The sequence below is a fragment of the Vespula vulgaris genome, chromosome 4 (assembly GCF_905475345.1).
Source record: "Vespula vulgaris chromosome 4, iyVesVulg1.1, whole genome shotgun sequence".
NCBI classification, from domain to species: Eukaryota; Metazoa; Arthropoda; class Insecta; order Hymenoptera; family Vespidae; genus Vespula; species Vespula vulgaris.
This window is the reverse complement of record NC_066589.1, coordinates 9,152,959-9,166,925: the sequence shown is the minus strand read 5'-3', so window position 1 is coordinate 9,166,925 and position 13,967 is coordinate 9,152,959. Positions and strand designations below refer to the sequence as shown.

Here is a 13,967-nt window from a genome sequence, read left to right as displayed (position 1 = left end):
ATTTACAATCCCCTTTCGAGGGTTCATTAATTGTGACGATGATGATAATGATGACGATGATGATGATAATGAGAATTGAAAAAGGATGCTTCCTGTTTTTCTTGTTCTTTTTTTATTGTTCTTCTTTTCCTTTCTTGAAAAGAATTTTGAAAAACTTTTGAGGATTAAAAAAAAGTGCAGCTCAAAAAAGAACGAATGAATGTTGTAATAATCTGAAAAAGCTCTTTCATCAAAACTAATCAACGCCATTCCGAATGATTTATCGAGTTTTTCAATTGCAGAAATTTGGACAACTGCTTAAGCGATCAACGAATTACACAGTGTAACATCTTGCCATCGACAAGCGGTTGAACGAATCTTACATTTCACGTCAAACATAACGAGAGTTCGTGCCTAACTCATAAAAAAAGAAAAAAAAGACAAAAAAAAAAGAAAAGAAAAAAGAAAACTTTTTTAAAGAGTTTTGGATATTTCTTTTTAAATCTCTTTTTCTACTTTTTTTTTATTTCTTTCTTATTTATTTATTTATATATTTTTTTTTAATAGAGAGAATTCATATAGTTATAGAGCTAAAAAATTATTATCGTTAATATAATAATCAATACATGTACATATACATATACATATACTTATACATACATACGTGTGTGTGTGTGTGTGTGTGTGTGTGTGTGTGTGTGTGTGTGCGTGCGTGTGCGTGGATGTGGGTGGGTGGGTGTTTTAAAGAGACTAACCAAAACAAAAAGTATGTACAATGGCAATGTATGTACATGCATACACTTGAATATCTTAACATTCGTCAATCAGTACAAGTATTTTCTTGAAATTGATCGTCAAATCGTAATTCTATTACGTATAAATCGATACACGTGTATCTAATAATATAAATAATAATAATAATAATAATAACAATAATAATAATAACAATAATAATTATGATAACAACAATAATTATAATAATGATAATAACAATAGCGGTGTGGTTAGCGTTTGAATATCAAATTTCTCAGGCATATACGAGAGACGTATGTATGTACATACATTAAATAGAAGCACAAAGAAAAGAAACATTTTCTCTAATATATATATATACATATATATATATATATATATATATATATATATATATATATATAAACAAGTAAATAGACGCTCAAAAGAGATCGCCGGTATAAATAGTTGAATTATTAATAATATGCAACCAGGGGCTAGTGCCGTTCTATTGTTCGTATGTTATTAAAAAAAAAAAGAAACAGAAAAAAGAAAACAAAAAAAAAGAAAAAAAATAAAAGATAACACTAAAAAAGAAAAAGTAAAAAAAGACGTCGTCGCTGTTTTGAGGGTAGCAATTCAAAGATCAAATTGAAGAGATACTTTTATCGCCGATTTGCACACTTTAGAGTCGTGTTTCAATGAATTAGTTTGACAAAAAAAAAAAAGAGAGAAACACAAAAAAGAAAACAAAAAGGAACAAAAAAAAGTAAAAAAAAAATGACAAAAAGAAAAAGAAGAAAGATAGAAGAAAAGAAAAAAGCGATCAAAGAAAAGAAAATGATTTGACGAAAAATTTTTGCTAATACCATACATATATATATATATATATATATATATATATATATATACATACATGCATACATACATACACACATAAATACTATATACTTTTATCTATTTATATAATAGAAGTGCTCGTTAATGTGATATCGTATTTCGTAAAAAAAGAAAATAATTTGATCAAGATCGCAAATTAAAATCATTCCGACGATGTTATCTAAATAAAGAAAAGAAAAACGACAAATAAACGAACGAACGAACAAACATACAAACAAACAAATAACAAACAAACAAATAACAAACAAATGCTTATCGAAATATCGAAGATTCTGAAGAAACTATATATGTACACTTTATAATTCGTATGTAATGAGAACGCACAATTTATCGACGAGTTATCCAATTACGGAAGAATAGCTTCAAGAGTGTTCAGAGATTGATAATATAATTAGAAATTAGCGGTTGAAATTATTCTAATGATATTTGCTTTTTTTTTATTTTCGTTTAGTTTCTCTCTCATTTATTTTCATAATGAAAATCGTTTATAAATGTTCATGCATTCGAGTCTTCGTCGAAGCTTCTATTTATCTATCTATTTCTCTCTCTCTCTCTCTCTCCTCTCTCTGTCTGTTTCTCTCTCTCTCTCTTTATATTTCTCTCTCTCTTTAAGGATATATATCTATATATATATATATTATACATATATAATTAAAAAAAAAAGAATCATGGAAATTACAATTTATATAGTTAAGAGAGTGAGTTTACGAGGAAGGAAAGAATAATAAATAAAAAAAGAAAGTTAAAAAAAAAAGAGAAAGAAACAAAACGAACGAGAAAATATATATGTAACTCACAATATGACGCAGTAATTAGATAAAAATATAGGCCTAAGGATAACGAGTAGATGGCAAACTTTCGCTTCGACTATCATTGAAAAATCGAGCTTTTACACACTAAAAAGATTAAGGGAAGATTTAGGACAAACGAAAAATAAAAAAAAAAAAAAAAAGAAAAAGGAAACAAAACGAAACCAAAGGGAAAAAAAAATAACGAAAAAGAAAAAAAAAAGAAATAAAAAACGAAGGACGAAAGAGAAGTAAAAAACGAAGGACGAAAGAAGAAAAGAATATGCGTGGGAGAAAATAATTAGAAAAAGAGGAAGATTAAAGTGAATGGTTAAATAATATGTAAAATAACCGTTAGTCAATTGGGGTACAAAGTAGCCGTAATATACATATTTATCGATCTCTACACATGCCATACTTGGGTAATATCGGGTATACACACACGTAAATACAATACAAATGCAGTCGACATAATGTACATATACAAAAAAAAAAAGGAAAGAACAGAAAAGACAAAACAAAGAAAAATAAGAAAGAACATACTAAACACTTGGGAAAAAACGTGTCACGGGACATTATTATAATATTATATATATATGTATATATATATATATATATATATATATATATATATATTCTTGGCACCAATGATTATTCTACAGTCCCCTCTATCGCGGATTCCATTTTAAATGTTTCTTATAGCTGAGCCGTAGCCCACAGCTGCTGCCTGCACTGCACTGCGCTATGTACAGCACATGCTAATACTAGTGATCGTGGTGTAATCCTTGGACGGACATGTTCGATTTATATTCTTTATTGATAATAAATTTTGTTTTCTTTTATTCGTTTGAAAAAAAAAATAAATAAATAAATAAAAGGAAGAAGAAAAAGAAAAAGAAGAAGAAATATCGATAAATACGATAATATCGATTATGTCGTTGGAATGATAATCGATAACCATGACTAGCCATGGATAACATCACTGTGCATATTATAGCTCCTATTATATTTTTTCCTGATTAGCTAAGTTTAATATTTATACATATATACATACATATATGTATGTATACATATGTATATATAAATATTTTTATTTATATATAGATATATATATATATATATATATATATATCTTTTTACTGTTCGATGTTTCGTCAACTGGTCCGATCAAATGCACCGATGTGTCCTATGATCGTTTCGAAGGATGTACGATCATCGAGTAAACAATTATCTATTATTCATATTTTCATATATATATATATATTATTATCGATGGTGCACAGAACAACACTCTTGTGTATGTATATTTATGTTGTAACTAGATTATTCATTTATATGAATCTTCTTTTTTCGAGCAGCTGCAGCAACCAATGGTATTAAAAATTAAAATTCTGATCGATCATTGGAACGTCAATTTTTTCCCATGAAATTTATAAATTCGATCGATTTAAATATCTTTAACAAAATATATATACATATACATATATATACATATACATATATATATATATATATATATATACATATATATTTCGGAATTGAAAATCTTGAATATAAATGAAGAAAAGGGAAAAGAAAAGAAAAAAAGGAGAAAAAAAAAACAGTTAAACAAAGAAACGGTCTGCTGCAGTATGTATTCGAACGTGTATGTGTGCCCGCTGAGACGCCAAAGTGTGTGCATATAAAGCGAAATAGAAAGCGTGTACGCAGAGGTGTGCATGAAGCGTGGTGTGCATATGTGTAGAAGTCAACTGGAGGTCGTCCCGAAGGGCAGCACTGTCAGAGGTCGTCAAATGAGTACCATGAGCGCCGGTGGTAGTCTCAATCGTGGAAGCAGAGCTCTACATCAGCACCATCAAACCTCACTATCGGCTCTTCATATGACGGCAAATCATGTTGGAACTGTTGATAGACGGAGATCCAGTCTCAGGGTAATGTACTACAATAATGATTCAAGAGTCTCGTCCGTAAACGACCGTATTAGGATTAACAAGGATTATTCCAATCTACATTGTTGCGTACACATTTTTAATAGAGAAGTGTACGTCGTTATTATATTCAAATCATTGGAGACAAGTTGTTATATATCATTATTTTTCTTTATCTTATTTTTTAGTTTCAAAATATTTTTATTTCGTTTTTTTTCTTTTTGTTTCTTTTGTATTCTTTGTTCTTCATTTCTCCTTACTCTAAAAATTACTGCGTAAAGTGTCATTTTGGAGAAAAGTTAAATTCTATCAAAATTAAAATATCGAGTATTTGAAATTTTGTAATAGTTGAGAAACGACCAGCCAATAAACTTGTCCCATTGATATTGAAACTTTGAAAATTATTAAGAACGGAGAACCGTATCTGACAGAGATAGATGGGCTTTTCGATACTCTAGATAGCGGTAACGTGTCTTTTCATTTTCATGTGCATGTTCAACAAGTATCTGATATCAAATGTGCATGTTACGCATCGGAGACGCGGATCAAAAACGATCGAGAAAATATCCGTTCTATTCTTCGCTTCATACTTTGCTTATTTTTTTTTCTTCTCTTTTTTTTAATAGGCATGTTTATAAACTCCTTTTATACCCGTGTATGGCTTGAAAAACACATAAGGTTGATCGATCGATATCCACATGTTTTATCAATTTTTCTTCCTTCTCTCTCTCTCTCTCTCTCTCTCTCTCTTTCTTCTCTCTCTATCTCTATCTCTTTCTCTCTCTCTCTTTCTCTCTCACTTCCTCCATTTTTGATATTATCGCATAACACAACGCTTGATCGATGATTCTCACTCGATGCACGGAGATATGTGATAAAATATCTTTTCCCAATATATATGTACATATATATATATATATATATATATATATATATATATATATATATGTGTGTATATATATATATATATTATTAAATATTTCCCGTTTGTTTTCCTTTTCTTTGTTTCTTTCAATGGTCTCCATGCTGTGAGCTATGAGCTCGTATTAATTCCAAGATCGAGATACATATATACATATATATATATCGCTGTGTTTCGTGAGTATTCGTCCAAAAAAAATCTTCTAATAAAATAAAATTTCCCTTGAAACAACTGAAATCTGGTATTTAACATTAATTACTTCTTAGCTTCGTTAATTACATACATACATACATACATATCTTTGTTAAGCGAACCAACGAAAGAAAAAAAAAAAAACAAATATAACAAAAACGAAAACGAAAAAAAGAAAGAACAAAGGAAAAGAAAGAAAGAAAGATAGGAATAAAGAAGAAAATGAAAAAAATAAAGTAGAAAATCGTTTTGATTAATTAACCAAGGAGAGTTAAAAGAAAAAAAAAAAGAGAAAATGGATAGACGTTTAGGCGAACGTTAGTTAGAACGTTAGTTACGTCCGTAATGAATAAAAAATGCTCGAAGGTTATACATAGATAAGTTTTGAGATGTATAATAACTCTGTTTTTCGTCGGTCTCACGATATTTCACGATTTTATAGAGGGTGATTGTAGATTTTTTAGAGTCCTCGTAAAAATCTCTCTCTCTATCTCTCTCTTATCGTCGATCCGCTAGAAGAAGAAAAACAAAAAAGAGAAAAAAAAAACGTGAAGTATACCTGCTCGTACATATTTCTTGTATCACCTTTAATCTATCCGTAAATTCGCTTGAATGAGGAGAGTTGTAAAAAACAAAACAAAAAATGATAATAAAAAAAGAAAAAAAGAAAAAATAAGAAAGAGGAAAAAAAATAAGCAGAAGAAGAAGACTGATCGATTTATGGGCCTACGACTTTAAGGTTCGCGCTCATGCTGATACGTAAATAAAAATAATGATAATTTAAAGAAACAAAATTAAAAAAAAGAAAATAATAGCATTACTAACAACAACAATAATTGCAACAACAACAACAACAATAACATCAACAACAACAGCTACAACAATAATAATAATAATAACGATAACAATAACGATAATAATGATAATGATAATGATGATGATGATGATGATGATGATGATGATGATGATAGTAATTATTATTATTTCAAAAAGAGGATTCTCTCGATTGAAGAAAAAAGTAAAGCCCTCCCAGCCGCCCTTTACCCGCACTCCCGACCCTCGAAAGAAAACTAAAAGAAAAGAAATCTTTTTCTTTCAACTATACGAAATAATAGTAAATCTAACGTCTGTAAACCATGATTGTTACCTTTTATGGTCTCTAATCGTGTGTATAATATCTGACATAGTAATGCACATCATCGGACGAGAAACTCTGTATATATAAATTCTGTATATATATATACGTGTAGGAATATACATACAATACGTGTGTCGTCCTTGTGTGTCTGATTGGACCCCTGCCTTGTACGAGAAAACAGCATCCATTTATACGAGCGAAGCTAACGTGAATAATATCTAATACTATATATATATATATATATATATATATATATATATATATATATACACACACATACACATAAACATATACATAAACATATACATTTACATATGCTCGATTATAAATAATTTAATTATTGCGTACGCGTACCGAATCATATTAATTAATCACTTTGAAATATAAACAATGACGAAAGGTGTTCCATTAGCCTTAATCATCCTGATATACCACCACGATTATGTAAATATAAACTATAATTTCAATGTGGAATAAAAACGTGTGTGTGGGTTCTTAATCGACCTTCTTTCGCCTTTTACTAGTTATCGTGGATGAACTCACAGGTATGCGTTTAAAAGAAATTAAAAGATTAAAAAAGAAAAATACATATAAAAAAAAAATTAAAAAAGAAAACAATTATCACAATTTCTCTTGTATAAATAAATATTTCTATATATATATATTTCTTTTTCTTTTTCTTTCTATTCTCATCACTTTTCTATGTATCACTAACGATGAGTATCTCTTACTATCTCTCTCTCTCTCTTTCTTTCTCTCTTTTTCTCTATCTTTCTATCTCTCTCTATCTCTGTCTATCTCACTTCAGAAACATCTTCGAACTTGAACATACGTACGTCTGTCAGGACGAACGTCTGATCAAAAAAGAGAAAGATGCAATATGTATATATACATACATATATATATATATATATTTTCTCTTCGCTGTACCATCGCACGTGCTTTCGCTTTATCATAAACTTAATTTAATGTGTCATCTTGTCATGTATCATGACTAACTGATCTCATAACTCTTGGAGTTATACTCTAAAAAAACTCTTTAAAACTTGTACCATAAAAAAAAAAGAAAAGAAAAATATCGAATTTTCATTAAGAAAAAATAAATCATCTTTCTTATCGCTCTATCGACATACAAAAACGCATCGACACGTTCATCGTGATGCGTGAATTTCATTCCTCGACATACATGTATATACGTACTTATATAACCAATTTAATCTAAAAATACGTGTTAATATTTCCCTCGAATTAACCATCTTCTCTCTCTCTCTCTCTCTCTCTCTCTCTCTCTCTCTCTCTCTCTCTCTCTCTCTCTCTCTCTCTCTATCTCTTTCTCTCTCTCTCTCTCTTTCTCTCTTACTTTCTCTCTCTCTCTCTCTCTCTCTATCTCTTCTTAATTTCTAATTTGATAACGTTCGATCGGTTTACGAAGAGCGCTTGTTAAATTTGTAAAAAGAAAAAGAAAAGAAAAGAAAAAAAAAAGAGAGAAAAAAGAAAAAGAATATCCAACGATCGACGAATAAAAAATTCTGAAAATTAGAGAAATTTATCCTTTCCTTTTTCTCTTTTTTAATCGCAGGGTTCCTTGAGTCGTGCGTTTGGTCTACGACCGAGAAGTGAAAAGGCGTCGCCATCATCCTCATCGGATACAGGAAGTCTTGCCAGTCAATGTCAATACATTAACAGCGTACGAAGTAATTCACCGGCACCTGAGATTACCGTTGGGAAGAAGCATCGTCGTGTTAAGAGTATCGGTGACATCGAATATATAACAAGCGTGGCGGTGAATACACCAGTCTGACAAGAGGATAGGCTCCATCATTCGGGGCCTTATAGAAGTTTGAGCGAACGTGGATATTCATCGTCTTATTCATCGTCTCAGTGTAGCTCCTTCTCGGGTTACAGCAACGTATTAGCGGACGATCAATATCAGTGCGAGCAATCAACCGGGAATTATTATCAATTACAAAACAGCTCTTATTCACCGCAAAGCTTGGGCCAACCATTTCCCGGTGTACAAAGATATGGGAGCCTGGCCGAAGAAACATGGCAATCAACCACGAAAGAGGACACAAATACGAAGAAGAAGAAGAATCAACGAACTTATCTGGTGGAGTAGTAATTAGTAATTTTCTCTTTTTTTCTCCTTTAAATAGAATCTTATATTTATCGATCGATCTCCATCTTTTTTCTGTTTTCTCTCTTTTTCTCGTCTCGTTTTTCTTACGTTTCCGTTTTTTATTATCCCTTTTTTTATTTTTTATTTTCTTACGAATAATAAGTAAAATCGATCTGTCGTAAGTATATACATTGAAAGAATTTCGATCGATTCTTTACGCATATCGATAATAATCAGGTATATCCTATTACGGAATAATAATATAAAAAGATAATTATCTCGCGCAAGAAGTTTTTTATTTATTTATTTTTTTTATTTTTTCTTTCTTTTCTTTCATAGAACACAACCGGAATATATAACGATCACACGGTGATATAACGTTGAGAAATAATTGAATGATAACGAGAGAGACTGGCCTATGTATGTAAGTACATGAGATTTTAAATTCTCGACACGATACGATTATCAATGAAAAAGAAAATAAATGATCAAGAGGAACGTCTGTGATTGTCAGTGTGTGTGTGTGTGTGCGCGTGCGTGCGTGCGTACGTACGTGTATGTATGTGTTTGACTTAAACTTCATACACGATGAAACGAATGATAATCACGTTTAATAACAACGAATATGATTATTTCGCTTCATACAAAAAGAAAAAAAAAAGAAAAAGAAAAAATAGAGAAGAATCTATGTTTTTACGTTATATCCGGTACTAATTCTATTCCTGCCACATGACAGATACGATTAATATTATAATAATAATAATAATGAGAGAGAGAGAGAGAGAGAGAGAGAGAGAGAGAGAGAGAGAGAGAGAGAGAGAGAGAATGAAAGAAATTCTTTTAACGAGGATAGCCCTATTACGACGAAAAGAACCCAAAATGTATACATATATACGTACATACATACGTACATACATACAAACATAAAAACATAGATATCACGATTATTATTTTATCTCCATTCGTTGTTCATATTTAATGAAAAAATAATCATTGAGTGATCATTAAATGTATATATTATCTAATAATAAGAAGAAGAAGAAAAAAAAAACAATACTCTCTAGTTAAATCTATAGGACGCATTTAACTTTAGATTAGAAAAACGAGACGAATGATTTAGGATTAGCTTAAAAGGGATTAAGAAGAAAAAAGAAAAAATAATAACAATAATAATAATATTAATAATAATAATAATAATAATAATAATAATAACAATATTAATAATAATAATAAAAATAATAATAATGATAATAATTTCGTCAAGCGCATATCCATAGGTACGACGAAATGAATGACGTCGAAAAAGAAAAAAGACAAGAAGGAAAGAAAAAAAAAATGAAAAAAAGAAAGAAATATATAAATAAAAAAAAAAGCACAATGCATAATTTGAATATTCATAAAATGAAATATGTTTCTTAATTCGAGAGAAGATGATGGGCTTCCATCTGTAATCTGTCGCATGTACCCCACTTGGTATATTCTAATCGTAAATATTGCTATTGTGTAATAAAATTAAATAACGAGCGTTTTTGTTCATAATCGTTAGATCATGTTTTATCATCAGGTATCATAACGTAACAATATTAATTAGATTTAACTAATCAACAACACGTCGAGCGCGTTGTACATACATTAATTTATATTCAAGACGGTATTTAAGAGAGATATTAGATATTTTTTATGAAAGATCAAACGAAACGTGAATGTTCTTTCGCTTTTTCTCTCTCTCTCTTTTCCTCTCTCTATCTCTCTTTCTCTATCTCTTTCTCTATTTTAATTTATTTATTTGTGCTTCCTATCAATTTTTGTGTTCGTAAATTATTTAAAAAAAAAATGAATATAATTATAATAAACAACAATAATATAATTGAAAAATAACAATAACATCTATATAATAATAATAATAATAATAATAACAATAATATTAATAGTAATAATAATAATAATAATAATAATAATAATAATGATAATGATAATAATGATAATATACATATAACGATAATAACGATGATAAATGATAATTTCGGGGGAACAAATTCATTCTTAACGAAATTACACAACCTAATTCCAAACGCACATATGCTGTAATATATATATATATATATATATATATATATATATATATATATATATATAAGAAAAAAAAAGATTGTATACAAGTGTGCTTGTCTCTTTTAGAGTAAGAGACAAAATATTCTTGTTGCTCTAATTCGATAGAAATACACAAAGTAAGATTACTGACTCCATGTTCTAAAGCATTACTTGCTTAAGTGGCTTACTAATGGAAAGTGGATTTCGAATGATATATTAATATGATGGGTGGGGTGGGATGGGAGATTAGGGGAGATTAGGGGAAGGGATAAAATATGTATAATCTCTATGATAAAATATCATATCAGGTACGTATTCTGAGAAAATATATGTAGTAATGATTGTACTGCCTTGTGTATCAAATTCCACTGTTCCATTATACCTCGATATATAACGTGGTTGACGCTCCTTGTAAAGCTGTTTTTATGAGAGGGGGAAGAAAAAAAAAATAAAAGAAAAAAGTAAAGACATAGCTTTTATTTATCATTGCGCATCAAGCACAAAAATAATAAAAAATAAAAAATAAAAAAAAAATTTAAAAATGCAAAAAGGAAGGGGGCCACTACTAAATAATAGAGGACACAATGATGGTATAGTGGACAAATATATGATATAGTGGAAAAATATGAGAAGGGTGAAGGAGGATGACAATATTTATCAAGGGGAAATGTAAAATAATTTTTCGAATGAATTTGACTTTTCAAAGATGGTGACTTACTTGTGTGTTTCTATTTATGTTTATAAAACGTACCCGTAGTTTTTAATAAGTACATACATAACTACATACATCCATTCATACATACATACATACATACATAAATACATACATACAAGGCACAATTGCATATTATATTTCAACATTCCACTCTAGCTTCGGCTCTGTGTATTGACTATAATTTAAACATTAATTATGTTGAGCCCTGATTACACAATCATAGAAAATATTTAGGATATGTGTAGCAGAGAGTAAAAATAAGAGTGTCATATATATGTATATGTATGTATATATATATATATGTATATCTATATATACATATATATATATATAATGACAAATTAGGGAGATATATATATATATATATATATATATATATCGACACTTTCAAGACCACAATAAAATTAAATTGAGTTCAATTGACCCGTTGCAAGAAACAATTTAAATATAACAAAAAGACAAAAAGGAAAAAAGAAAAAAACAAAAAAGAAAAAAAACTGCCGATATATAATTGCGTTTCTTAAATGACAAATAAGATTTCATTTATAAATATACTTCTCTTTCTGATGCCAGAATACATATATTTAAGATAAATTTTTTAAATCTCTATTATTCTAACTTTGATAATTTAACTGACAATTATTGATGTTAATTAAAAAACTCCATTGAACTTTCTTATAAAGTTCAACCGGTGCAAGTTTCATTGCAAAAAGTATTTATTAATTGCGAAGGGAATATATGAAGCACAAAAAAAAGAAAAGAAAAGAGAACAACCGAATGCACTATGTACGTGTGAAAATATAGAAATTATGAAATTTCCTTAAAAAACTGAAATAAGAATTTACTAAACTAAACTAAATTGTATACTATACTTTGATATTTTTATTCTACATAATACCATAATTTTTTAAATTGTGCAATATATATATATATATAATCTCTTGTATTAATATTTATCTATTTGTGTATCTAGATAACGATACATTTATGAATCTCCGATTAATTCGAGGCAACAGACTTTTATTGAAATATTTCTCTAATAAATTATATTCGATTGACAGTAATAATAATCGTGCACATAAAGTGCTGGCTGGAATAATGTTTTATATGTCAGTATGTTGAGAATTCTTATTGACGACTAAACAGATTATTCTACTTTCTATGTGTTCTGCTTCTTATTACTACATATATATACATATATAATATAATATATAATATATATAATATACTATATAATATATAATATAATATTATATATATTATTATTATATATTATATTATATTTTATATATATACATATATATATATAATTTATTCATTGGACGTAACATGTGTGTGATTGTAAATGATATTTTTGTAGATATAATATTTATATAATTTGATATTTATTAATAGGAAATCATTTTATAATGTTTTTCCAAGCGCGCCGTCTTGTTAATTCGATTAAAAAGTGATCTAATCAGAGATATTATGCGAGCGATTGTCGAAAGTGGGTCTTCGCCAATTTACGTAAATGTACAATGTGACGATTTAAAATTCTAACGATATCATGCTTTCGTCTATCTAATATGTTTATTTAAAGACATTTATTTCAGATCTGACGTAGAGCAGTCATATATGCAAATTTTTCAGATCTACTAATCATTTGATCTGATTTATATTTTAAAAATATCGACAAACGATAGATCGCGATATCGTTTATATCAATCATCATAATATTCGCTTGCGAATATCTATTTAAACTGTGAGCTAAAAGATTGAAAGAAAAATCGTTGTATATGTGACCAGTACTGTTTGTATATATTTGTGTGGATTGTACCTAAATATTTCGAGAAAGAGAAATAAACAAATACTTTTACTTCTGTGGAATGCTGAATTAATTATCTTTCTAATATTGAATAAGTATAAATACTTCGAAAGTAGAATTTGACATTTTGAAAGGAAAAAGAAAATGGCGAATATCGCTCAATCGATAAATCTGTCGATAAAAAAGTTTTCTCGTTGATAGATGACGCTTGCAGTCGTAATTATCAACTAAGTGTAGAACGATAGCTATTTTCAGGCGCGTAACACAAAAAATAAAATATATATATAATTAATGACTAAAAAATATCGCAATATTTCAATTATAGTCAGAGAGAAACTTTCATTTCTTAATATTCCTTACAATCGTGCTAGAAACTTATTAAAAAATAAAACAATAAAATAATTCCTCAATTAGATTAGAAAAGAAAATAAACGAAATAATTATTAAAATTATTAAAACTTACTCTTTTCAAAAATTGATTGAAATCCATTGACAATTTTATAATTGCCAACGTTTTTTGTCTAATTGTAAAAATAATTATTTTTATAGTTTATCAATATTTTTTTTTTATGTAGAACACTATATCTATATATTCATTATTTACAAGGTCGTAATATGCAATTATTGACGTCCAAAGTAGCATTCATTATCAGAAT

At 28.5% G+C, this 13,967-nt stretch overlaps 1 protein-coding gene across 18 annotated transcripts in view; it reads left to right on the top strand.

The window, feature by feature from the left end:
* The window catches only part of LOC127063254 (kazrin), a 38,113-nt gene extending 24,740 nt beyond the window's left edge, over positions 1–13,373 (top strand). For 12 of the 18 annotated variants that reach the window (XM_050992769.1, XM_050992756.1, XM_050992763.1 and 9 more), the window contains one exon: positions 4,144–6,866. In XM_050992769.1, the coding sequence (XP_050848726.1) occupies positions 4,144–4,606 (463 nt within the window). In that variant the 3' untranslated portion in view covers positions 4,607–6,866. Of the gene's footprint in view, positions 1–281; positions 3,264–4,143; positions 6,867–7,103; positions 7,125–8,158 lie in introns of those variants that run through there. The other 6 variants (XR_007781303.1, XR_007781304.1, XM_050992762.1 and 3 more) reach the window with 6 other exon arrangements.
* The last annotated feature ends 594 nt before the right edge of the window (positions 13,374–13,967 follow it).